The sequence below is a fragment of the Dermacentor silvarum genome, chromosome 3, assembly GCF_013339745.2.
Source record: "Dermacentor silvarum isolate Dsil-2018 chromosome 3, BIME_Dsil_1.4, whole genome shotgun sequence".
NCBI classification, from domain to species: domain Eukaryota; kingdom Metazoa; phylum Arthropoda; class Arachnida; order Ixodida; family Ixodidae; genus Dermacentor; species Dermacentor silvarum.
Window position 1 is genome coordinate 165,944,337 of NC_051156.1, and position 27,061 is coordinate 165,971,397.

A 27,061-nucleotide genomic window follows, 5' to 3' on the forward strand; every position below is an offset into this window, starting at 1 on the left:
TTAAAGAGGGTTATTCTATCGTTAAACCAAGGAGGGTATCGTCTAGGCGATCTTCCGTGCGCGGCGTATCGGGGGGTTTGCGTTTGTTGGGGGGAGAGGTGTCGTAGGTGGCTGAGATTCAGGAGCAACATCCATGGGAGAGGGTGGTTCGTTGGACGTAGGGGTAGGGTGATGGGAGTGATGGTGTGATAGGCTGCGATGATGGGAGAGTATAAGGTTGGGAGGGGGAGGGGGAGGGTGGCTGGGTGGACTGAAGCGACAGTTTTAGCTGGCGAATCTCCTCCTTGAGAGTGGCGTTCTCTCGAAGGAGAGATGTTTCGAGATTGGAGGGCTGAGTTGGCGAGGAGCAGGTGGAGGCTACCCTAGCCCAGCTTACCTGGGGTGGGGGTGTTGCTTGCTTTGAGGGAGGCGGCGGTGGTGGTGGTAGGGCGGGCCAGGCTTCGCCCTGGGAGGTCGAGTGTGGCCCTGGGGTCTTGCTGCTTCTCCTGGCGCGGGCTTGGGCAGGATCTATGGCCGGGAATGAGGGTGCTTGTTGGCTCCTTGCCTTGGAGGGAGTCTGTTGGGGCTTGTAGCGCTGCTTGCACAGCTGGGAGCCCGTAGGGTGTGCACCGTTACAGACGATGCACACTGGTTTGCAGTCGTGGTCCATGGAGGGGTCGAGGGTTCCACAATTCGGGCAGCGTGTGTCTGTGTAGAACGGGCACACGTCCTGGCGATGACCGACTTTGCGGCAGCGAGTGCAAGCCTCGATCTTCTGCCGGTAAGGGATACAGCGGAGGGCACAACCCTCGTAGTTGATGTAGTAGGGGACGCGCTTTTCTTGGAAGGTAATCAGGATGGACTCGGTGTTGCCCAATCGCCTGGCAGATCCTACTGTGAGGTCAGGATTGTAGCTGATGAGGGTGGGGAGGATGGCTTGCTCGGGTGAGTCGATGGGTAGGAGGATGACGCCGCGGACAGGTGTCCGAGGGGTCAGCTACGTGGGTGGCCACCTCGTAGGTGGTTCCGTTGAAGTTGAGGGTGCGGATGGTATTGTAGGAGTCGGCCCGGTCCATATTCGGAGTGCTCACTAGGATAGTATTGCTGATTTTGTTGACGCGAAGTTGGTCTTGAGCAGTGTGCTCGTTGATTGGTAGGCCGGCCGCCTTGAGGATGATCTGGCGTAGGACGCAGGAGTGAATTTTGCTGCAGTCGAGACCGCCCCGGATCCTGACAATGATTTTGTAGTCGTTGGCAGGCAATGGTGGAGGTTTCGGTGATTTCATGGATGGATGCGGCGGTGATGCTGCTGATATGGTAGGTGGCGAGAGTTGTTGATGACGACGGGCGATGTTGGTGGGCAGCTCACGCCAGCTATGCGCGCTGCCGACGCCAGCTGCGTCTCGCTCCGATCCTCCGTTCATGCCCGAGAGCTAGGCTAGCGTGGAGGGGTGAACGTCTCGTAAAAACGGCGACGAACTCGGAGTCATTGGCCGGCCGCCAGGTCGAGGAAAAAAGGGAGCCGAGACGGATGCTGCTTTCCCTGCTCCTGGCCTTGGTGGTGGGTCGGTGTTGAGGAGCTCGCTCGAAACACGTCCGGCCTGTTCGAGGAGCGAAGGACGAGTCTTCGCCCTAAGGTAAACCAAACTTAACAGCAAGAACACTTGGAACCAACAAGTACGAAATAAGGGTTAATTATTATGCGTGCAATTGTTTAATACATTAAATTCAGTACTTTCACTTTAGTTTACCAAAGGGTTAATCGGTTTTGTGGACGAAAGAAATTGCCGGCGGACTCTAAGAAAAAGAAAAAAAAAAAACATTGATAAGCCTACTCGGTCGCCCAAGACCACGGCTACAACGAGATGAGAAACGTGCTGCGCGTTCCGATATCGCTCTCTTTCTTTCGTGATTGTGTGTATGACGACGCTCTCGCAACTACAGGTTTATTTCAAAAACGGCAACGTAGGATCCCGACTACCCATATGTAATGCAGGATTTAGTTCGTTAACTTGTCTCCGCCTGTGAATTAACCAGACGAGTATTAAATAACGATTCAAGCAGCAATGTTAAACGACTCACCGGTATTGCCATCCTCAGTCGCAGCAGAATCCGGCTCCCGTTTCGACTGCATACTTGTTCCGCATGGTTCACGATCAAAACCTAGCTTTCGGGCTTACATCGCAGCTCGAAAACACGTCACTTCACCCGTAGTTAAACAACGCGAGGTATCGAAGCGTAATAAAGTGGTTTTAGCACAAATAAGCAACCAGCGTAAGTGCATCGACCAATGAATCCGTGCTTGCCGTGTCCCGAAAATACCGGTAAAAATTTTAAATCCAGGCGAGAGGTCACGTGGGAGGTCGATGATGATGAACGTTATTTTGCCTCATAATGACAAAAAAACAATAGTGTTACTACTCAAAAGTAGGATGTATAATTAGGAATAATAAATATGTACTCTTTGTCATAAAATAACACTTCGATAAGCGTGGGAGTAAGTTTGTAGGTTGAAATTGCGCTTACTACGGCGCCTCTAGCGGGAGACGACGGAACTCACTGGGGCAATTTTTTTTTTTTAAACGCACTAGGCTTGGTTTATTAGCCGCGCCCGCGCGGTCGATTTTTTCGCCCTCTGTGGCCATTTGTTGAACTTGAGAGTGTGAGAGCCCTGACAGCGGCAGCTACAAACACTGGCGAGCGGTGGCATGAGCTGTCGGGCGAGTGGGAAAGAAGGTCAACCAATCAGAGGTTGGCATGAAACCAGGGGTACGAGCAACGCCTCCTATAAAGTCTTTATAGGAGGCGTTGGTACGAGGAACGCAAAAAGAGTAGACTCGAACGCGGAGAGAAGGAATCGCCCGGAGACGCTGGTGTAGAGGCTGGTGTCGTCGGAGTCCAGACCCGAACCCGAGAGCCTCGCCTGAACCAGGACGATTCCGGCTGTTCCTGGTGAGATCCGCCGAGCCTAGGGCTCAGCTATTCCTGCTGCATCTGCTGCTGGTGGGATTTCTGCTCCTGATCCTGATCCTGAGCCGCCTTGCGGAGAGAAGAGGTCACGTGGGGGTGACCCGAGGCCTGGAGCGACGCTGGTGAGAGGCGCCCGGGCAGAACTGCGAGTCAAGGGACCAACACATGTGCCGTTCAGCTGTAGCGGTCGCACTTGGGCGGCCTTTGGCGGCCTTGGACTCCAACAGCCTTGGAGTGGGACTTTGGCTTTGGACTCCATCGCCCGGGGTTGGCTCTACCGTGCATCCGCGTCTCTCGTCTGCCACTCCCGCCATACCGCTACTGCCGTCAAAAGAGTAGCCCGTCAACGCACATGCCATAGCTGTCAACGCAACGCCACCAGAGTAAATACTTCCGATGACTGAGTTTTTTTTCCTAGTTCTACACCGACAGTGATTTGAACTGTACTTGAGTTTTTCAAGCTAAGCGTGTATACGCTATCCTGCGCCGGCGATCTAACTCTAAATAAAAACCATCTTCTCTCAGAGCTGCTCGAACGTCGTCGTCTTCTTTCGCAGCTGGCTCGTTGGATCGTGCATGGCACGAGCCCGTGCCATGCACTGCTCCCGCCTTCGTCGTCGTCATCTTCCACAGCTGGCTGCATTGGACTAAGCGGTTCGTACTCGCGCTCGGCACGCGCTCATGCCTCTGCTCCCGCGTTCATCGTCGTCGTCGTCTTCCACAGCTGGCTGCGTTGCCGCTCATCATTCCAGCGTAGAATTTCACTTCTCTTCTGTCGTCGTAATGGGGAGGCCGCATTTACGGGGGTATGAGCCAATGCTTGATGGGGTATGAGCCATGCATTGTCTTACGTAACGGACAGATTTAATTTTGCAGCAATTTAATTTCGAAGAATGGCAAGCGGCAATGACTGGCGAATGCTGCTAACCACGCCACCTAGCAAACTCGAGACATCGAACGCAAGTGACAACGGCAGATTGCGGGCAGATTGCATCATAAATAATATTACACTGCCAGATAATTGATATGAAGGCAGCACCTTCAGCAGAACCAGGTTCCTGGTTAATTTTAGCGTTTTATTTCAGAGTAACATTATTTGTACAACATTTTGATATTTTTATTTTGTTTCCTTAAATATGTTGCCATGTGCATACACATGGTGTTGCTCTTCACATGCACTCTTCACACGTCGATCTCTCCATCGCAGCCGAACGTGTGTGTAAACTCATAATTGAGAAATTCTTTAATAAACCATCGGGATTAACCCAGTAATAAACACCGGGACCACACGTTTCAGCTTCGGTGATTAACCATCTTCACGGAATGGAAGTCTCCCGCAGCTGGGTCGTTGGCGCACCTTGGTTTGCGCTCGTGATCGGCACGCGCTCGTGCCACAAACGAGTCAACACAGACTTCGCTTGCACCCCTCTTCACAGTAGTGGACGGGTGGTCAATTTCTTTCTATACTTTCTGTGTGCTGTTTGGTAGTCTATTGTTTTCGTTTTCTCGTAATTAATAATAAGCTTAATTTTTGGGAAAATGGCTTCGTCTTTCTGAAATGAGGCTCGGCCTCCGTTTAACAACTCGCAATTGAGGAACCTGTCATCACAAAATTGGCGTCCGCGACAGGACAAGGCAAAGCCATTTGTTCCAGTTTGCATGACCGCGTATAGTCATAGAGATGAATTTGTCGGAGCTTACAGCGTTGGGCAAGCGTTTGAGTCTACAGGGCACGCGATTGACTAAGTGAGTAGACGAGAAAGCTGATAGGGTGCAGGAGGAGGCGGACCAAAGCACGCGAGAAACGCGCCGTGGAGTGCGAGGCAACCAAGCAACGTTTGGAGCTGGAAGAGAGAGCACTCGAGCTACGCCTAAGTTGGCCGAGCCAGGAGGTTGCATAGAATCTGTGATTCCAGGCCGGGAATTAGAAGCCGTCCATCATTTGTGCACCCTCACAACCTAATTCCTGTGTTTAATTAGAATCGAGACGACTTAGACGCTTATCTAGAGATATTCGAGCATGCCGCCATTGGTCAGGAATGGCCTAAAGAGAAATGGCCCACGCCACTGAGTTTGTGTCTGGATGGGGAAGCGTTGAAAGTTTTTGGTCGCGCCTCGCCTGAGGAATCGATGGAATACGACAAGGTAAAAAGGCGCTTTCGTTGTACTGCCAAAGGTTATCATGAAACAGTTCGGCGCAGTAAGCCCTACGATAGTGAGACAGCCAAGCAGTACGCTACTAGGCTTTTCAGTTTTTTCGATAGGTGGGTAGAGATGACTGTCCAGAGGAAATTTTTTGACGCGGTTCGGGACTTGATAGTCGCTCAACAGCTTTTAAATAACTGCCATAGTTATCTTTCACTTTTTCTACGTGAGCGGAACCGCCAGATGGTTCAGAAAATCGCAGAAACGGCTGACTACTTCATGGAAGCCCAGTGACAAAACAACCATCTTGTTTTCAGGTAGAACCAAGAAGAAAGCAAAGAAAAAGACGGTGGCCGAACGGTGAGGTAGAACATCAAATGCTTTGTTTGTGGCAAATCAGAACACAAAGCATCAGATCGCCACTGAAGGGTCAACCAGCCCTACTGTGGGTACAGTCGAAAAACCTTTGTAGCCCTTCCCCTGTCGATGAAATGGGGGTAAGCGAAGCTTGTCACGTGTTTCTTCGGTGCTCCTCCGAACGAATTGCACTAATGAGTACCACGTTGTGCTCGAACCACAACCGGTCACACGCACTGCAGCTGGCTCCGAAGTTCTGGTTGAGAAAATCGAGTTGAAACCTGGCCGTCGCACCGGGGAAATTGGCGCTAGCGTTGCCGAGGCGTGCACCACCTTTGTCGGGTCCCTGAAGGGCAAGACGACGTTGGCGTTTGGCCTCAACATCGCGGTCCTGCAACTCGAGGTCGGCAGCTTTTCGCTGACGTTTTGCTTTAACAATGCGCTACCTCAATTCGGGGTCCGCGGCTCTTCGCTGACTTTTCGTCCGTGCTTCGGAAGCCCTCACACCAGAATCGGCACGTCGACGACGAGCTCTTTTCCACAGAATGGATTTCCACAGAAGTGCTTCAAAATTAAATCAGTTCGTTACCTAAGACAATGAATGGCTCATACCCTCTTAAGCAATGGTTCATACCCCCGTAAACACGGCCTCCCTATTACGACGACAGAAGAGAAGTGAAATCCTACGCTGGAATCATTAGCGGCAAGGCAGCATGCTTTGGAAGCAGACGACGACGAGGAACGCAGGAGCAGTGGCACGAGCGCGTGCCAAGCACGAGCGCGTGCCGACCACACAAAGTGTCGGCGGTGGTGGTGGTGGTAGCGGCGGAGGTGTCACGCTGAAAAGTGGGCCGATCCTGGCGATAGTGCAGGAGAAGTCCAATCTCAATGGCAGATACCAGGGACAAAAAAGAGAGAGAAAGACAGAGAAAGGAAGAAAAAGAGAAAGAGAGAGAAAGGAAGAAAGAGGGAAAGAGAAATCAAGAAAGAGAGTGAGAAAGAGAGAAATAGAGAGACAGAAAGAACTAAGGAGAGAGAGACAGAGAAAGAGAGAGAGAGAGAAGATTTAAGTGAAGCTTTATAGGCTCACAAGTGCCGGCGGTGGTGGCGGCGGCGGTGTCACGCTGAAAAGAGGGCTGATCCTGGCGATAGCGCCGAAAAGGTTTAAGCTCAATGGTACATACCAGCGACAAAAAAGAGAGAGAAAGAGAGAGAGGGAGAAAGAAAAGAGAAAGAGAGAGATGAAGAAAGACAGAGAGAAACAGAGAAAGAGATAAGGAAAGAAAGAGAGAGAAAGAGAGGAAGTTGATAGAGTGAAAGAGAGAAGAGAAAGAGAAAGTCACCACGAAGGTCAGAGAAAGAAAGAGAGAAAGGGAGGGAGAGAAATAGAGAATGAAATAAGATAGAAAGAGAGCGAGAGAAAGAGAGCGAGAGAAAGAAAGTCACCACGGAGGTCAGAGAGAGAAAGAAAGAAAAAAGAGAGAAGAAAAGAAATAAAAAGAGAGAAGAAAGCTAGATAGAGAGACAAAGAAAGAAAATAACCACGGCAAGTTTCACTTACCCCCCTTTTTTCGACAGGGGAAGGGCTGTGTTTTTTTTTTGTTTTTTTGTTTTTTTCTTTAGCGTCCTACTAGTAGTTTCTGAAGTTAGCTTTTTTTAAGCCTACTGCACGAACTTTTGTATAGACGTCCTTTACATATTAGCAGATGTGCGCACTTGAGGGACGCTCGTGAGCCTACGAAATACATGCATCTATTGCGTCGTGATTTGTTGTTTGCGTACTTCAGTAATAAGTGCACCAAACGACGCCAACACAAAGGGATGGACACAGGATGAACGACGCATCCGACGCACTCTGATTGCAAATATTTCAAGGCTTTTTTTTCCTCGCTGATTTCAAGTATGCGTCCAGTCGAAACCAACCCAACTTTCTAGACAGAATAGAGGTGCTCTCAGTGGCTATATTGCGGCGCAACATGGAGTTTATAACAGGCGGCTTTCCAGGGCGTGTACACTGTCTCTACCTAGAACCAACAATGCAATGGCTGCAAATTGCAATCGAGAAAGTTTTCTTCGTCTACTCCCCGTATGTGGTGAGGATGAAACAAAGAGAGAGAAACAGGCAGGTTAACCATGGCTGACCTCGACTGTCATATCGCGATGGTGAAGGTCACAATTAAGATATGGACTGACGATCATGACTACGGCCCCCGTCGTTGTCGGCGTAACAAAAAGGATGGATACACGGACAGTTGGGCGGACACAGCAAACAAAATTTCCAGCTTTTAAGCGCTGACGCAGTGAAATGCACGGGCAATGCTTTGCTTCGGGTTGCCGCTTAAGGCAGTGCTCGTTTCTCTAAATATACGGCTCTTGCTAAATTGAGTTTCAATGGTGACGCATCATCCAGTGATGGTTGGGGCGAGAAGTTGTTCAGCGAGTTAAGGTAAAGCGGAGATGGAAACTGGCGGTGTCAGCAGCGTGTGCAGCCTTGAAAGAGATACGTGATGCGTCACTGTAAAAGGAAGCACGGAAGGAATTGAAACGATGACTGCTGTCGGCTCATCTGCTCGGGCTTCTCGCTTGTCGCATGATGATCGCGTTGCAGAGCCGTAGAACTGCAATTTTTTACGCATACGCTCACAGCTAAAATATGCGGCGAAAAAAGAGTGGGGGAAACGAAACCGATATCAGCGCTGGTATATGCGGCTAAACAAAGGCACCCGAGTATCTCCGTTTACTTAACGACATAATAAATAAAGCCTTAAGATGAGTCGACTCCTCTTTAGCGTGTTTTCGCGCGTGACTTTTTATACTTAGAAAACGGAATGTGTTGTTTCCACAGGCCTGGAGCATAGACGAAGAAAAATAATTGTTTCCCCCATCACTGCACAGGCAGCAGGGTAAATCGATGGGGAAAATTTTATTTTTCTTCGCTATGTACCAAGTTTAAAGCCGGGAAACAACACATTCCGCTTTCTGAGTATAAAAACTCACGCGCAAAAAAACGCTAACGACGTTACCTCGCTGAGCCACGTTCTCTAGAGCTGCCCTCAGGATCCTCCGCCCGCCGACCTCGTCTCACCACCCCCCACCGATGAACAATGGAAGGCCCTTTTCTCCAGCACTGACCGAGACATCCACACACGGGTCCTGGCACGAGCTGAAGACGTCATCGAGAAGCACAGCCTGGCAGCCTACGAAGGTTAGCCTCCCTTAACCCTCACCACTTCGATTAATAAAGTTGTTACTCACTCACTTCCCCATCACTGGTACTGTTTCAAACGTCTCGTACCGATTGTGACGTCACTGAATTAACCATCTTATCGACGTAAAACAGCGTACACGGTTTTAAGTGGAATCAAGGCTCATCGCATAAATGGTTCAGACAGGAGCAATGTGGAGAAGTCATCGTCAGCTGATTCATGACTAGGGCTAATGCTTCTCATCGCCCGGGGGCCGGCGATATTGGTGAGGGCGGTCGTGTGCCCTTCATTGTCCGCAGCCACCCTCCGCGTGGGCGTACTGACTTTGGCGTTGATCTCTTAAGCCCATTGGCAAGTAATCAAAGTCACGACCAAATTGCCCGTATATCGATGGGGGCGAAGCTCAAAAATGTCCGTGTACGGTGCATCGGGTGCGCGTTAAAGAACTACAGGTGAATAACATTATTCAGAAATCCCTCACTGCGTCGTGCCTCAGAAGTAAATCGTGGTTTTGGCTCTTAATAGGACCGATTTCTTTTTACCCAATACGAAAGCGCGCTTGTTGGGAAACGGTAAATAAGAGCCTGCGTTTTGCCTTAGCCACTATCGCATAGATGCAAATGTTTAAGCAGCACTTGCACGACACGGCTTTGGCTTGTCTTGAGCTGTGCCCACGATTACAAAAAAAAAAAAAACGGTTTCATGGTTTCTTAGCAATCACAGGCGTTGAAAGCATCGTTCTTGGGCATTTTATTAAAGGATGTGGGCGCTGTTGAACAAAAGGTTCGTTGCAAGTGACACCTGTAGTAGAATTTAAAAAAAAGAAAAAGCATGAAGAACGAGGCAGAAGCTTCAAGAGGGCATGTTGCAGGACATGTTGCACGGCACGTGCAGGGCATGTTCCTGTCAGCTGATGGACATGACGCAGCACGAAGACACAACCACGACCACGTTGTGTCTCTTTCTGTTTGTCTCAATAGATTTGTCTTTGCACTGCGTTATGTACGTAAGAAAAATGGTTGAGTTACGCAGACCTGGGATTCGTGCAGAAAACGAATGTTTGATAACGAATCTCGAATTTTAGGGGTATAGTTTGGTGAGGTTAAATAAGGCCTAGTTAGTGAGGGTGGAAGCAGTGTGCTACCGGCTGCTTCATTTCACTTCTAGGAAAAAACAAAAAAGAAAGGAAGGAAACTGCTTTGAAAATAAATAAAATACAAGAGAAAGTGCATGCTATTGCCGCCCTTGCGTGTCAGAGGCTGTTTCATAATTGTGTAGGCTAAACAAAAAACAATGACAAAGAACGATGTTGGGCTAGTGGGCGTGTAGCTGTCAACGATTGTGGTGCAAAATGTTACAATGGCAAGAAGAGGAAACTGACTGTAAGAGCGCCAATCGAAAGGGCAGTTTCTTCCGCTCACCTATTGCGTCACAGTCATTGACTCAATACGCTCAGCATGCTCACTTTGCTCTTCGAAGGCTTGCATGTTTCTGCGGCTGCAAGGGCAATATCTGACCTTCGCCATGGTATTCTACTAATCATGTTGGGCAGCGACTAGTGGCCCATAGCCAAAAACATGCTCTATGCACGCCTGACATGTAGAACCCATCGCTGAGAGGTACTGAGTTTGATAAGGACCCACTTTGGTATGCAGAGGCATCGCGAGTGGACCCTCAGGGAACGCTACGCGTTGTCGTTTCTTCGCTATAATCTCAGTTGACAGAATGCATCCTGCTTTGTTCGATCTATGATATGTGACATAATAACCCATTATCTCAGGTATTGCGTATCGGCTTTCTGAAAATATAGGTTGAACGAAGTTTCGCTTAGGAGTCAAGAATAAAAGAGAGCTCCAGCCGCACCGAACAAGGCGGTCATCGGCAGATAGTAGTCAAGTGATCCAGAATGCCCAGTAAGCATATCTCTCCTGTTGATACTCTCGGAACGGCTGGGCTGATATGAACAGCCAGATAGCTTTTTTCTGCCGACAATTTATCTTCATTGTAAGCTATCTCCACAGTTAACTCGTGATGGCCCCGTTGATGGTAATAAAAAAAAAAAGCTGAGAGGGCATTCTTTTCCTGGTAATGTTAATTTATTACGCTCACGTGAGTGCATGCAAGGTGCCCCAGATGAGTGATGCCTTTCTAAAGTAAGTGAACTCGTGGATGTCCCCGAAAGAACTAACGGACCGGAAAAAACTTTGGTGCTGTCCTCACTATCGCGTATCGGGTATCTGCTAAATTGTCTACGCACTTCGCCGTGCCTGACGCGCGCTTTACGGTTGTGTGCGGCAGTTTTCATGATTATAAATTGAAATTAGCCCATTTAAGACTGATGAGATAGAGGAGAACATTAGCGACAAAAAACAGCAGAGGAAAGAAGGAAATGAGGGATGCCCTAAACTTCAACTGCAAGAAAATTTCTCTTTAGCTAAAATCGTTATAAGTGAGCAGCATAGACTATGAAGCAATTATGGCAAATCAGCACTGCTGGTAGTGACCACATTTTCTCATTAACAGCCATGAAATAGCGTGATGGGAGACCACGCGTGCTCCTAGTGCATGGTTATTGCGGATGGGACGCAAATTCCAGCATACCAGCTCCGAGACTTTCTGAGACTTCCGAGACTATCAGCGCGACGCGGTCGCGCCTAATTTCGGAGGGAATCATACCGAGAAGCCGCGCTTGTTCTCAGCGTTATAGGCTCTGAGTCATTTCGGGCAAGTGGTAATAGCGCTGTTATTTTACGGTTTAAGTATAAAAAGCGAGCATTTTCTGACGCGTCCACTAGTATTTCGAACGTGAAATTTTGCAGCATACTGGTTATTCGTATGCTGCGTGCACAAGGCATGACGTGGTAGGCGAGACGTGCGACATCGTCGTTACTGACCATTAGAGCTGTAACTGTGAGAATAGCGGTGCTTTGGCTCCTCTCTTCTCTTTGGCTTCTGGGGGGCGTACTATTTCGCTATTTATTTGGGAATATGAACAGAGGAGCCAAATACCTGAAGCCTTAAATTCGTATTAACTGTTTGTCAATCGCTGGCTGCTTCGTTATTAGTGCGTTCACTGTAATGAGAAACTAATAGCACTTGTTATGAACCATTCTTAAGTGCGAACTTCTTTGGCGATTCATAACGCGGTTACGGTGTTCCAAGAGTAGTTCGTACTCTAGAGTGGTTTGTCATAACATGCACCATGTAATTGTGGCGGTGATTGGTTGTCTCTCCTCTTCAAGTAGCCCACCTTCCATTACATCAAGAAGTCTAGTTTACTGATTTTCGGCTCTGGCAACAAAGCAACGAAGGGATGAGAAACGCAGTAGTTGTGTTGGTTCATCTTGATTCAGAGAGATGGAGGCATGGCCAGCATCTACCAATTCCTCAACGGAAACGTTTGCGATGCAAGCTTCCTTTTTCTGTCTTTATTATATAGATGACGCCTATTGACATTGTTAAGCATAGGTGCTAATTTTCTGTTTAATTTCTACTACAAGAAGTAGAACAAACATTCGAGGTGAGCAAATCACTTACTGCATGTTTTATAAAGTGAAATTAAACCTAAATTTTCGAACGACGCTTCATGGCGTAATGAACACCTGAGTACGTGTGCCCTACTCGAAGTCCGAAAAGAGCCTTCTTCGCGTCGGCGACAATATCACTCAACTTATCGTGAGCCAACCCGCATTATCGTGAAAGGCCGAGGACAGGCTCCGAAGGTCGCCTATATTGAGTTCCATGGTAAAGGCGCTGGCATAACTCACGCCACAAAAAGCGGGAACTTTGCCCTATAGACCCCAATTACATCGAAATAGCTCAATACAAGCGCGTGATTGCAACGACGAAATGGAACAAAAAGCAATATCAACGAACCTGTATCGGCTGCACTATTTCTACGAACTTAGGCGAAACAAGTGGCAGCGCAAGGCCTCTGTAGTGTTGTTTATCGGCCCAACCTTCAGACTCTCTCGCAGAGATCGGGGGAGCGGTCCATCATCTTATCCAGCAAACAAGCGTTTTGCGCTTTCCGCTCTGAAAACCAAACTGGTCGCATTCCTGACAGCCCTCCTCCTTTTTAAAACCCCGCCTTCGCCGTTCCTCCGCTTTTAGTCGGTGTCCGCTGTCACCATCGTCTCGGGTCTCGTCTCTCAATCCCTATTCGCGAACGAATCGGAGCGCACTGACAAACCACCACGTGCACCCTCAACGCGATCACTTTGTTCATCGAAGAGTCACCCTGCCCATGCCATTCTACGGAGCTGCAAACACCTGCGTTAAATAATCCGAAAGAATCTTCCCCATCTCAGTCGTCTTCGTTATTGGTAGGCTTTCATCACCAGCTGAGACGTGGTTCTTAGCAGACGATCATCACTGACGACTTGTGCTTGACAATCGTCACCAGTGATCAATCACTACCCACGTCAAGTCGTGGCTACGCTGTAAGAGAACCTTCACCAGCCCAGTCGTGTTTGTGAGTCATCACCAGCAATCAATTATCACTACCACCGTCAAGTCGTGGCTACGCTATCGGACGATCATCATCAACCAAGTCGTGGTTGTTGGCAGGCAATCTTCGCCATTCAAGTCACGCTTGGTGTCAGTAACCTCCAGCAAATTTGCTGTCGTTGGTAAACAACGTACTCGTGGTTGTCGACACTCAACGTTACGGTTGTTGGATAACGAAGCAAAGCGGTGGCGGCAGCAACCGGTCACGCTGTACCATTGAACGTCGCTGGCGGCACGTCAAGCGCTCTTGCAAACGTGAAGAGAGGAGAACGCGCGTAGCGCTCTGCGCATAGAGGAGGCTCGACTACCAGCGTCGGGCGGCTCGGTGGAACCGGTTGCACAAATCACGGACAACTCTTTCTGCCGCCGTGTACGCATAGCGGATCCCGACGGCCGGGGTAACGCTCGGGCGTCGGTCGTGTTTGTAGCGAATTAGGTTCGCTACAAACATCCTTTTCTTTGCGTGCCGACGCTTAACAGTGGACCCTTCGTGTGCATCGGAAGAAAGTGCCCTCCCGCGTTACCCCAGAGAAGGCGACGATGGTATCGGGCATATTCTACGTGGAGAAGCTGCCGGACGCAGACGGCACGACCTACAACGATGCAAGCTATGGAGGTAAGCGAGCTCGAACTTGTTATTGGCGCGTGGCGCGTAGAGTCGCTAATCGGTTTAGGAAAGAATGGAAATGCGCGCAGAACCTCGCAGCGAAAACTGCGCCGTTACGTAGTAGTAGGAATGGTCCTTGAAGCGTGTCTCTGTTTACGTGTACATACGGCAAGTACTGAGATGAAACCATCCACAATTCACTGTGCTTTCGTTATTATTGTTGGGTAGGGTGGGTAGCGCGATTAAATCAGCGTCACGCTGCCAACTAATTGCGCTGACATGGAGTGCAGGATGCAGTACGTGATAATGCTAGAAATTAATTGTGTTCGTTGAAGATATTCTGGTTTAAGCAGTGCCAGAAAAAAATTGAGCACAAAAAGAATGGACACATTAAGCTTACTGCATACGATGATTTCACTTTGAAATGAACAGTCTTTTTTCCTTTTAATTAGAAGTGATTTTTTTTTCTTTAAATCCAATGTACCACACAAATCAAATCTGCAGGGCTGGGGGTGTTTTGGAGAGGTGGACTTAATATTAAACACAACAAACCACGATACCCAGCAGCTGATTGAACATATTGACTAGTTAACGTTCTAGCTAATAAGTTTAGGGCACGTGGTTAAAATGCGAAATTCAAGCCAAGTTGCTCTAAAAGCTGCCCCGATGTTTGCTGAAGATCGCATGGACGTTCCAATTACGATATTCTCCGGGAGTGCTTTTGGAACACTTTTGGGTAACCTAACTACAACGCACGTGTACTTCGCATACTTCTTTAAGGCGGATACTCTCGAAAGTGGGGATCGTTCAAAAGATATAGAGAAGAAACGAAAAGAGTTGAAAAGAAATAATCGTAAAGATATTCATGATGTTTAGTTATTTATCTGGACAAAGAGAGTTGTCATGCAGGTAATAACCGCCTTTTGTAGAAATCCACCTGAGAATACGGAACAGTGCCCTTTATCACATGCGATTTTTTTTTTACATACGCCCAAATTTAAAAAAAATGCAGGTGTTGCATGTACGCTCGTTTTTATATATGAGTGTTGTTGGAAGCAAGTGCACCGTGTGTCCTCTTTTTTTTTTTTTTTTTCCATCCAAAGGAATCGAAGCTCGCACTTCTCGACGGTCGCTCAGCTGAATTCTTCAATTTCGCGCGGAAATTCGCACGGCTACGATGAGAGCGACGCAGTATCAGAGATACACGAGGAAGGTGACGGCACTTGGAACAGTCTGTCGTGTTTGTCGCTTCTTCAGAATCATATACCTTGCTTGGTTCTGCACCACTTTATGTATATCGTTAACGACCCACGGCTGTTGCGTACTTTCCTTCGCTTTATTCTTATTGCACGCTGTTTAAGCCTAAATTAGCTCATATTTATGTAGAAGCCGGAACTCCCTATACTCGAATTTCGCCTAATGAGGTCTGTATGTAATACAGCTCCCGGCGATCATGCACAGTTTCAAATACTGCACGCAATTTATGGTGGCGAATGAAGGAAGATAAGGATAACAGCAGCTTTGCTAACTTCGCGTTCCTAATTGTGCGAGTGCACTCGCACAATTAGGAACCTTACGAAATACGCGTACCATGGTGCGCGTATTTAATGTGATGGTAAACAAATCTTCTTCGAAGCGCGCATTACGAGGTCAAAGCACGAAAATGACATGCCTCTCGTCTTGTGTGTCCTTGTCCTACAAAAGGTATCTCGCGTAGGCGTACCACGCGCGCCGAAGCCTATACGACGAAGCCGGCATTTTAAGATAAAGTACTCCTCTTAACACAACGGGTAGTGACAGCCTTTGTAAGGGTATCTGTCACCGCAAGGTAACAAACGGAAGTGTTATCGTGCGCGGTACTTGTTCCCGATAAAAATTTTAAAAAATACGTCCCAAGTTCCACAAATAGACACCTAACGTACTCTGCTATGTCATCGCACATCGATAAGCACGCAAAATTTATAGATATAACAGAAACCAGAAGAGATTATTTGTTTAAATTCGAAGTGAAGCTTTCCGATCAACTAAAGCATGCCGGATATAAAATGGCTGGTAACCAAGCCAGGCAGGCCACGCTACCTGTGATCGTTGGTGACGTGCAAGTGCCCACATTTCTTCCATAACCTTTGCCCCCCATCAGCAAAGAAACTATAGCACGTGTTTTCTCTGCCGATGACACGTTTACATTATAGTTTAACCGGCTAGGACGCACATTGTTTAATGAGGAATACTTCAGAAAATCCCGTTTGATTTTCGACTGAGGCCGGCTATGATTGCCACGGCGCCCTGGGTGTAGCGTAGGGGAAACCATAGACCTCTTAATGTGCTCCTGTAGCCGATTAACGCTAGAAATAACTGCTCAAATGTCCACAGTGGCTGTATACATCAAATACCGTTGACTCTACATGCCAGTCGAATGGCTCTAGATGCTATAAGCACGATTGTTAAGAAACCTGTTCGAAACACACACACGCACACACACACGCACTCACGCACACGCGTGCACACAATAATCATCTTGTAATACCACAATTCCACAATTTAGGAAAAATAACATACGGCGATGCACAAATGTACAAAAATGGAGCAAGCTGACGAATACTGAATACCTCGTTAAATTAGAGTTCCTTCAACATTACGTCACTGCTTCTCAGGAGCAGTGTTCAAACTTTCAAGGAAAACAGTGAAAATTCTGCGATTGCCAGCAAATACGCCAATTCGGATTTCCGTGTCTTATAGATAACCCGGGATAATATGCTTGCGTCCCTTCTTTTGTCCCTTCTGCCGTCTTAAAGGGATAGCTTACTCGTAATTACTATAGAAAGGGTGCATTATCTCGCGCAAGTGTGTTGCGGTACTCGTTCGTCGGAGATGCTCGTGCAGGCTGTCACGCGTGAGCTTTGGGGCGACTCAAGGTTCAGATGTAGTCAGGGTTTGGTACTGTGTCGCGTTTTCTCCGCCGCCTATACGGACCGATGGTTGCGGGGATCATTCGTCGCTGAAAATCTGTTGCGCGCTTCTTGCCGAGATGACGTTTAGAGTTGCCGGCTCACCGCAACTTCACTTACACCGACTCCAGCAGTGCGCGGGATCTGAATAATGTCCCCGCAGGAGCAGTTTTTTTCTAGAAGTCTCGCGCAAGTTTCATCGACACTACGCCATCACCTGGCATGGCAGTACCCGGGGCCTGCCCGCTACGGAACATACGGGTAGCCATTCTAACCCCTTTGCCCCCTTCAAGGGAAGTGAATGGTGTTCGGCAACACAGAAGTGTTGGAAGTTCGGCATCTCGTGCAGGGCCGCGGATCAACAATGGAATGAAACACCAAGCTAAACAATAACATTAACCGTACCTGTCACTACGCACACCCAGGCATAACTGAGTTAAGCCACAGCCAATTTTTTCAAGCCCAAATAACTCGTCTATGCATTTCACAGGTTACAGATTTAAGCGAACCGGCAAGCTGTTAAAATGATGATGCAGATGATGCAACCGCTTCATTTCAGGGAGCTGAGCCGTTCCGAGCCGCTTACTGAAGTTGACCTTTTTTTTGTTTGTTTGTTTGTTTTTTACATTTCATATTCGCCGCTGTCACTGTCTTGAATCAGATTGATTTCCGGCAACGCGTGCTCTCTGTTTGTGGCAGCTTGCGCCTTGATACTATCGAAGCGTTTTTATTTATTTATTTATTTATTTATTTATTTATTTATTTATTTATTTATTTATTTATTTATTTATTTATTTATTTACTTACTTACTTATTCAAGGGGGGGGGGGTGTACAAATAAAGCTATAGTAGAGGGAATATGGCTCCTTGACCCCCATAATTAAAAAATTAGCAGTGCAGACGTATACAAAATTCGTTAGAAAAAATGCAGCACAATATAATAGGTACAAAACATGGATATAGACTACTGCATATATTCATACACGTTACATGAACACACAAGCGTAACTCGAGTTATTGGTTGCAAAGGGAGAACAAATAGAGAATATAGTGAAACAAAAGTGCAGCGTTTGGTAACGTAGAAAGTACAACGCAAAAGTCTATAGTACAGTAAACTGAATAAACGCGGAAAATAGAATAAAACATATAGAAAAACAAACGAGGTCTGGCGGAGTTCCGGTCTCGTGGCTCCTGCAGCTTTGCAGCTTCCGTTGTTGGCATCACGTCAGCCGCGGCGACATGCCTCGGCATCTGCGCACCTCGTTTGTTTACAAGACCTGCTGAGTTGTTTCCTCTTCCGGCCACGGATCACTCAGGCGAGCGAGCGGCTGCACGTTCGGCTATAGTTACGCTTTCACTGGCTCCGAAGAAGAGCCAGATCATCGTTTCAACCCGAATCAGCGCGTGTTAGGGACCAGCCCAATGTACCATAGTCTATAGATATAATGGTGCGCAATACAAAACAACATAGACACACGCACCGCGTTCTACTTGTGGTAGTACTGTTGTATAGAACGCTTAAGACGCATGCATTGAACGCATGAACAAGTTTGACACTTACTGCTCGACTTTGTTTGCAGTAACTTACGTTCACAAACGCGCGAACGTGTCAGAGGCCGACCGTCCCGCCCGTTGGGTTGGATTGGCGTTGCTTTAGGCATTACGCCAACATACACGCTTCCTTGCTCGCGCATAAACGCCTGGACGTATCCCATTGCTTTTATAGGTATTTCATGGTGACTTGTTAATGCACCCTACATCCCTGTCTCCTCCTGCTTTTGATCGGGGCGCTCTTTCGCATATTTCGTGGAGCGATGTGAACGTGCACACAAGACTCATGAGTCCGGGATAGAATTGAAGCGAAGTGGACATCGAGTGCCTCTCGAAAGTTACATAGGGTCATGTTGGGCCAGTACAATGTAGCACACACGAGTAGCAGAGGTTATGAACTGCACAAGGGATCCAGGTTGTGCTAGCTGGTGTTCCATGTGTTAACGATCTTTCTTAGTCCTCGTCTGACGTGCTGTTTCACCTTCCAATGAGCAGAGATTGAAGGCCAGTAGGCCACAATTTTTGAAACGCAGCCGCCAAACAAGCGTGGAAGCGGGGAGCGTGTTCTCGATAGCGCCATCCGGAACCACAGGGATATAGCCATGCGCCTAAAAGCCTTGTTGTACCGCTCGGAATTGAAAAAAAAGTGCTTTTTCACGACTGTAAGCTGTTTATTACTCGATTCTTGGATCGGTGAAGAACGCAAACAGAGGCACTGTTGGCTGTTGCTCAGTAAACTTGAACTCCTTACATTCTTCTTTATGCTGTGTAATTACCTTCTTTTCAAAGATCGACCCATTACCATGAACCTTTTGGCTCAAATAAATATTTTCTCGCCTTCTGGTTCATGATAATGACATAAGCCACTTGCAAACCTACTTGTGGCTAGCCCATATAATCCATCTGCTTGGACGCTGGTGCTAGAGAACGGGCTGAAACTGGCTGTTCTTCGATATGTTGACCTATGTTGATCGGGTGTCCGCGCTAAAGTGGCATCGACATGGGGACGTACTCCAGGGGAATCCAGTGGTGGCTAAGTCCTCTAAGACAGAGCGGAAAGGCAGCAGGCAAAATCTCCTGTGGTCCTTTTCTTACTGTTTTCACTCCCTCTAAGTAGCCGAAGATTCTGAGGTAGCTTAGCTTAGTTCAGAACACAAAATTTCCAATTTTTTTCCCTTTTATTTTTCCTGTTTATATATATATATATATATATATATATATATATATATATATATAGTTCCTCATACCCTTTACCAAAAACAAAATAACGAAACTGAGTAGCCGTAATACTTCCGTCAGCGTGTTGCCCAAAGCAGCCGATATCACAACAGAAACAAATAAAGCTACATGAGAGGTACGTTATCAGGGGTTAATGTACGCGCCAGAATGTGGATCTGGAGGCGTCTTTACACCGAGTAAGGACGAAAAGGAACGGCGTTTCCGTGACGTGGCTCGACACCGCGTGTTCTCGACTAGTCGTTGCTGTGCCGGGCTTTGCTACCTTGGCGAGTGAACGCGCGGTTTCGTGGTCACCTTGCAATACGCGGAAGGCTGGAAGACGACAGAAGGTAAAGGAAGGAGGCGTCGCTACTTGAAAACCGAGCGCGCGGAAACTACGAAGGATTTGCAATGTCCAGCGTTTCTCGCTTTCATCCTTGTTTTGGTCACCGTTGCTCCGGCTAGCCGCAACAGATATCCGAGAGACAGCCCTTCGCGTGTGCATATTGTGAGCGTGCAATACTTTATCGCAGGTGAAAACCCGATGGCAGAGAGTCAACTCATTTCTGAGCGTCATACTCAAACGCGCTTCGTATTACGGCAAAGCTGCTAGAGCCTACGAGAAGCGCTCTAAAGCATTATACGCACAATTGCGCAAGTATACCATGAAATGTACCGCACTTAAATTGGGATAAAAGGCTGAGCGAGAATTCAAGAGTGTGGGTTAGTCATTTAGCTGTTAAATAAACTCGCTTTCTCCCTTGTTATGGGCGCTATAGCAAAAGCTTATAGTTTGGCCGTTGTCCAAGCAGAAACAAATGTGGCAACGAGTTTAAATTTAGAACGAATAAAAAGAGGGCGGAAGGTTTGGGACTTGGTGGGGATTACCTATAGCAAAAGTTTTAGGTTCCTGGGTTAGTTATGGTCTTTGCAAATGATCACTTTATACTAATTGTTTTCTCGCCTCTTAAGAGGTTTATTTGCCACTTTCCATGGTTGTTACTTGAAAACGGCGTTTCTAGCCTAAAACCAGGTGATTGACCCACATTTTCCAAATACAAGTCAAGGCTTCTTTACTCTGATGATGACGCCTCGAACGATGTCCGATGCTATTGTGCTTCTAGCGATATTCGGAGACGATGACGGTGAGGCATCTGCAGCACTTTTGGACCCCCCTTTTTTATTAGCCCCAATAAACGCCTAGTGTCCATTGTTCTCACCAGAAAAAAAGTCAGAGGCTATGTCATTTCTGAACCATATCTAGGTGACCATAGAAGCGGAGGCTGCTGAGGGTGAGAATAATAAAAGTAATGACCAAGAAACTCCTGCTACACGCAGGTAGGCTAAAATGTCCAGCAGGATAGCGGCTTCTAAGGCGGGCTTTCAACTAAAGAGTGGCCAAGCAATTATACAGGAAGCTGAACAAGGGTCGGGGCTTCGAATAGAGATCTGCCAGTTTGTATCTCGTGACTCGAGGCTTCGGAAGGTCCGCGCAGAACGTCGTCAACTGTACCTTTGGTGTACAAAATTGCGCCAATAGGTGGCGGGGCACGTAGCTCGCTGCCTCCTCACTCACTCCACCAATCACGCGCTGTCTACGAGGCGCTATTTAATGATTTACTGCTCGGCAGTCGGTAAATCTGGAAGTGATAAACAGAGATGTCATGACAACTATCATCGGACTTCCTCCTCTTAAAGAGATTCTAATTTCGCACGCTCAGCTTGATCCAATCTCCGATCTCGCGAGAGAAGGCCAGATTTTATTTTAAGATAATGGATCGCGGCCGGCAGCCGTTATTCACAATTAATTATAATGGAGAGCCCCATCTTACTGTGACACAATACGACATTGTCTCGTACGGTTACACATCTGTTAACGAAACCGATCAATCGATCCTCACCGACGTATCACGCGGGTTCTGCAGCTCAGACATTGCTCCCTCAGGGCCAATGCGTGGTGCACACGGATGCAGCGGTTGTTCCACGAGGAGCGCGGGTCTCCTTCGTAAGTCCTAGTCATCCCAAAATAAGTATAATTATGCCCGCACATATACTATTCAAACATCGCATTTGTTTGTTACTACAGCTACAAGCCATACAAAATACCATCGTCTTCGTTACGAAACGTTACGGAGCTCAACATCTACACTGACTCCCTCAGTTCATTGAAGGAACTGCAGAAAGTTACCAAGACAGTTCAAATCAGTCGACAAATAGACACGCTAAGAAAATTGTCAGTCTTCAGCGTTACATTCCAATAAATTTTGGGACGAAGTCGAAGTTCATGCCACCAAGTGGCCGACCAAATGGATCACACGCCATTTTTGTCGGACGACCCACCAGCCTCGTTTCCTTTCGACCACTGCGCTCTCCTCCAATCCCAAAAGTCCACTCTCTGGCGGGACACACGTATACTTACACCCACGAGGGTCGGCTTTATTCCCCGCAACCTTTACCAGGTCGTTGAAGTTGGCCTTCGGTGGCTTCGGGCTGCGGTTGGACTGGCACACACACAAGAGCATTGACACGTGCGCGCGAAATGGACAAGGACAGCGCAGGGGCCGTGTCATTTTCAGATTTACGTGCCAGTGTCTATCCCTCGTCTACGTCGCAACGCGGCCTTTGTGGCCGGGAATGACGACGTCGTGCTCAATAACACACGACCACCTAGAAGTCCATGCTAGGGTTCGTTCGCATCTCCACGCGCAAGTAAAAATCAACATGGGCAACCCCTAAATGACATTCACGTAGCTCTCCGCAACAGCTACGTTAAATTGTCGGGTTTAGCATCCCGAAACTACCCATTCGGTTAAGAAGGACGCCGTAATGAATGCATACCAATTACTTTTGACCATCTGTAGTTCATTATAATGTGCACCCAAAGCAAGATACACCAGCGGTTCTGCATTCAGCCCCCATCTGAATGCGTCTGCCGCAGCCAGCAAAAGCAACTACCTCATTCTACAGACACAGCACGCCGATGGTAAAACAAACACTACAGTGAATGGAGTCACGGTGTGGAAGGGTCTTCCACAATAAATAAAACGTAAACATAACTAATGTTTAGCCTTAAAAAGATATTTCTTAACTAATACTTAGGCTTTGCGTGTTTGATATCCTCTGAAAACTAGAAAAAATAGTGGCTTTTTGTCTTTTCGTCACATATAACTATCTCGTATGGCACCACCATCTACGTAGATTTCACGCTTATTTTGTTTTTCGATTCACTTGTGTTGAAGCCCGTTTTGTTGCCAATTTCACTCGTAATATTGCTTTTGTGTTCAATGCATGGTGTACAGTTTATATGAATGCGTTGCTTGTATTAGTAAGTACACTGTACCAAGTTTATTTATTATGGCCTGACTCAGTTGCTTTGCATTGTTATAAAACTTTCGCGCTGACTTAACATTTCAGTATACGTAATATGCTCTTTCCTTAGTTACACAATGACTCTCAATTAGTCTCAGGCTAGGGACTCAGATGTCTTAATACTATACGCTTTTCTGTGAAGCATCTAGTGCGAACAAAATCAGTCAATCAACCCCCGACCTCGTTCTTAGCACCGCCACGCTACAGCCGCTAAGCCGCAGCGGCGAGTTCCGCTAGCAGTGTTTGAGCTTTCGAAAGGCCACGCGCTTTCCATTCCACTGAAATTGCTAACTGCACAACATGTTGCCGTTAGTTTCTTTGTAGGTCAACCGCTACGCTTGGCGTCACACTTAGGGCGCAAGTTAAAACGGACTGAGCGAAAGCATGGAAATCCTCGCAATTTCCGCAATTCCTCGCTTTTTGTCATTTCATGGCGTATAAGCAACACCGCAGTACATCTCCGTCCACTTGTTTGCTGGTTTGCTGTCTTCTTATCGCTCTACAACGGCTTGGCGACAACGCGATGAATATATAAAAGCGCGATACTGGCAAGCAAGTCAAGGGAACGCGGGGTTCCTTCGGAGGAGATCGGGGATAACCCGGGCACGTGGCCATCGCGTACCCTTGAACGAACCGCCTGGGCCGCTGACGGTCAATTGTGTTTACGATCGCTGTCCTCAGGGGCAGCTCGCCTCGCCGCCCGCTTGTATACAAGGACGAGTGATGGTCTCTTCCTGCAGAAACGGATCCTTAACAGCACGACTCACAGTCGTCTAACTCAGATAGCTTGTGCCGCGTACACGCATACACGCGACGCGCCCCTTCACTACAGCTTTCTCCTGTGGCTTTCGATACAGGCGTGGTGGAAAAAAAAAACAAGGAAAAAAAAAACAGAAGCTGTCGAGTAAGCTAGCTTTTTATATATTGCTCTCACTCTTTCAATTAACCACATATTTTGTTTAGTTGCATTTGACTTTAGGATCAATTTTGGTCATGTTTCGTCAGCTTTCTCGAATTACCTTGCGTTCCGGTGGCTAAATTCGCAATGTTCACGTAGAATTCCTGTAAGATGCAGGACTAAATGACATTCTGTAAATAAATTTTGCGCTAGTGCATTTCACGCGAGTGTGTGTATTCGCGTCTAGGCTCGAATGTTTATGTTTGCGAGAGAGAGAGAGAGCGAGAGTGAGAATGAGAGAGCGGCCGCCCATGCATGCACGTTTTTTTTTGTTTGTTTTGTTTGTTTGTTTGGTTTGTTTGTTTTTTTGGGGGGGGGGGAGGGGCTTGTGTTTCACTTTGGCTGTTTTATGCCTCGCTATCGCAACTACAGTATAGCAAGCCAAACCCATCGCAAGGCAAGCCTCTCCAGATGCCACTGAAACTTTATTTTAGCTCTCTCTCTCTCATGTTCTCATTATGAGATTCAGTTGTGAGCTGATAAACGCTATCGTGTTTATTATCCCATGACTGAATGCGGGAATAAATGTTATAACCGTTATTTGCGCGCCAATTCGCATTCACAAATTCAGTTTTGGAAGGGAGATTTTTTTTGCGTATGCCGGCATTATAAAAATGGAAAACGAAAACACATACACAACACACAAAAAAAAAAAAATAGGAGGACACCTAAGCAATTATCAGTTGTCTTGTCAATGTGAAAGCATTGATGTTCCATTGAACGCCGCTGAGCGGTCCTTCGAGTTACTAACTCCTCACTGGCAAGCAAGGGCGTTGAGAAGGAAGGAAGGAAGGAAGGAAGGGCAGGAAGTTTACCAGACTTAGCCAACTTTGCTACCCTAAACGTGGGGAGGGGGAGGGGGAGTGAAAGAAAGAAAGAGATAATACACGACGCTAGGCCGACGCCATCGAAGAGGCGTTGGCTTGGCGCGTTTTCATTTATCCTTACAGCAGGCCTGTGCACTCTGCTTTATGACGTCATGCTACTTGGACTGAAATGTTCATTCATAAGCCCGGCCTGACAAAAGCGGTGACGTCAAAATCACTGCGGCTTACTCGGGAGCGTCCCCATTAGATTCTATGGCAGTCGGGGAAGGTAGCGTGACGTTACGGATCGAAGCGCACGGGCCTTGTGCTATCTAGGAGGCGTTGACCTTAATGAGGCACAGTTAGAACACAGGCGAGAGTTTGCGCGGATAACACAGGCTTCCGAGAGCGAGAGCGAGGGTGACGTGGCGTCGCGGCAATGCCCTCTCCCCTCACGCAACACCTGGCGCGCTATGGCGGCAGCAGTGCCCCCTTTCGCCCGCTCTGCTCCATCGAGGCGTGCCCGGGACGTGGTGCCGCCGCCAATAGGAATTTACGTTCCATTTTTTGCTTGTCCAGGCGACATGCGCCGTATTTTTCGCTCAGTGGGCGATTTCATGCTTTCGCACAAAAATTTGAGAAATTTATTCAAATAGAGTTCCATCCCTTCTGTCAACCTCCACGATTGTGAAATTAGCCTCTTCGAAAGATGTGGCAAATACCTGTAGCGTGAGGGTGCGCGCGCAGACGGACCTGTTTGCATTTATTCCTTCCTGCGTGCAATAAACCAGTCAGTCGTTAGTTCAGCGCGTCTGCCTTGCGTTGCCGCTATTTTTGCGCTGCTTTTACCATGACAGATTCAAACATTGCCTAATGTGCTGATGGGAACATTTATGCGTATAGTCTGCAAATTCTTTATCCTCGCTAAACGCAGATGCTCTCTGATTACCGAGGAATGATCAAATGCCTCGCGGCTGCGTCGACTGCGGAGAAACGCTGCCATCATAAAGACGCGAAGCTTCAAGAAGCTCCTTAAGTTCAGCAAAACTGCCACGCCAAGGCCATGTAATAGCGCTAATTTCTCCTTACGCACGTCGAACGAGCTACTGGAGTTCGTTCTTTTTTGTTTTTTGTTTTGAATTCTCGAGATATCGCGTATAAGCCGAAGGCCCGCCAACCGTGCGTTTTCAATAGTGCCAGGCGAACGTGCAGTTCTCCCGAGTAAAAGCTGACGGGCTGTTCGTCGAACAATTGGACGGTGCGTAATTTTAGAAGCGAACGACGCAGCCGTCTGTATCCTGAGCCGGCGTTTAGAGGTACGTTAGACAAGTACGCAGACAGACAGTACGCATACGTGGTTCGTGTTCGGACAGTTGGAATCTTAGGTCTTCCGAATGACTACTTTTGCGCCCTCGCCCCAGCGAATACTACACAACCTCTCTGGTGCGTCTTTTTCGGTGAACAGCAGGAACAAAACAGGAGCCCGGAAATGCATTGTGCAAATATATTTTTACGCAAGGAAAACATACGAAACATTTCTACGAGTTCTCTTTCTTCACAACATTTTTTTTAGGGTGTTACATAACTACAAGGTGTCCGAGCTAACTTTAGCCAATATTTACGGACGTAACGTGATCTTTGTAGCACAAAACCTCGAAAATAAAAGATAACATTGAGAGGCGAGAGGAAAGGAAGGACGAGCAATACAGTCACAACTGTTCATTCCAGAACAGGGCATCATATATACAGGGTGTCCCAACTATCACGCAGCACGATTTAAAAAAAGAGGAACAAGGCCTTACGCGAAGCAAACCTAGTGCGTATTGTTTCCAGTGCAGTGGAGTAGCCACCAGTAATTTTTTCGTTGCTGAGATTTAATTAGCTAAGTGTAATTAATTATCTAACTCGAGAAGTAATGCCCTAATTATCAAAGTGTCACTGAGAAAATTCTAGAGCGACATGAAAAACTACCGATACAGCTTTCTGTTGCTCAATACGTGCTACATAAAAATGTTTTTTCGACCACGAAAGAAGCCTGTGAATACACGCAAAGTGCCTCGAGCGACCAGTCGCGCGGCAGAATGAAAAACTACCGATACAGCTTTCTGTTGCTCAATACGTGCTACATAAAAATGTTTTTTCGACCACGAAAGAAGCCTGTGAATACACGCAAAGTGCCTCGAGCGACCAGTCGCGCGGCAATTCTGCGTGTATTCGCTGGCTCATTTCACCCCCGGAAAAACACATTCTCCTAACTCCTAATTCTCCTAAATATTCTCCTAGAAAAATATACAAAGAGTGGCTGCCAAAACATACCAAACAAGCGCTTTGCAACGTGTGTGCTGGTGCAAGGCTCTCTCCTGTTCACATTTTGCATGTATACGTTTCTTTTTTTTTTTTAACGCGTTAACGCTGCAAGCAAGTAAAACCGAAACTGG

The 27,061-nt window shown here is 47.4% G+C and overlaps 1 protein-coding gene across 4 annotated transcripts in view; it reads left to right on the top strand.

The window, feature by feature from the left end:
- LOC119445995 (solute carrier family 13 member 5) overlaps positions 1 to 27,061 on the top strand; it is a 345,149-nt gene that overhangs the window by 284,058 nt on the left and 34,030 nt on the right. Inside the window, exon 1 of one of the 4 annotated variants that reach the window (XM_037710295.2) lies at positions 13,454 to 13,782. The exons of the other annotated variants lie outside the window; for them this stretch is intronic. Coding sequence (XP_037566223.1) covers positions 13,707 to 13,782 — 76 coding nt within the window. The 5' untranslated portion in view covers positions 13,454 to 13,706. Of the gene's footprint in view, positions 1 to 13,453; positions 13,783 to 27,061 lie in introns of those variants that run through there. 4 annotated transcript variants of the gene reach the window in all.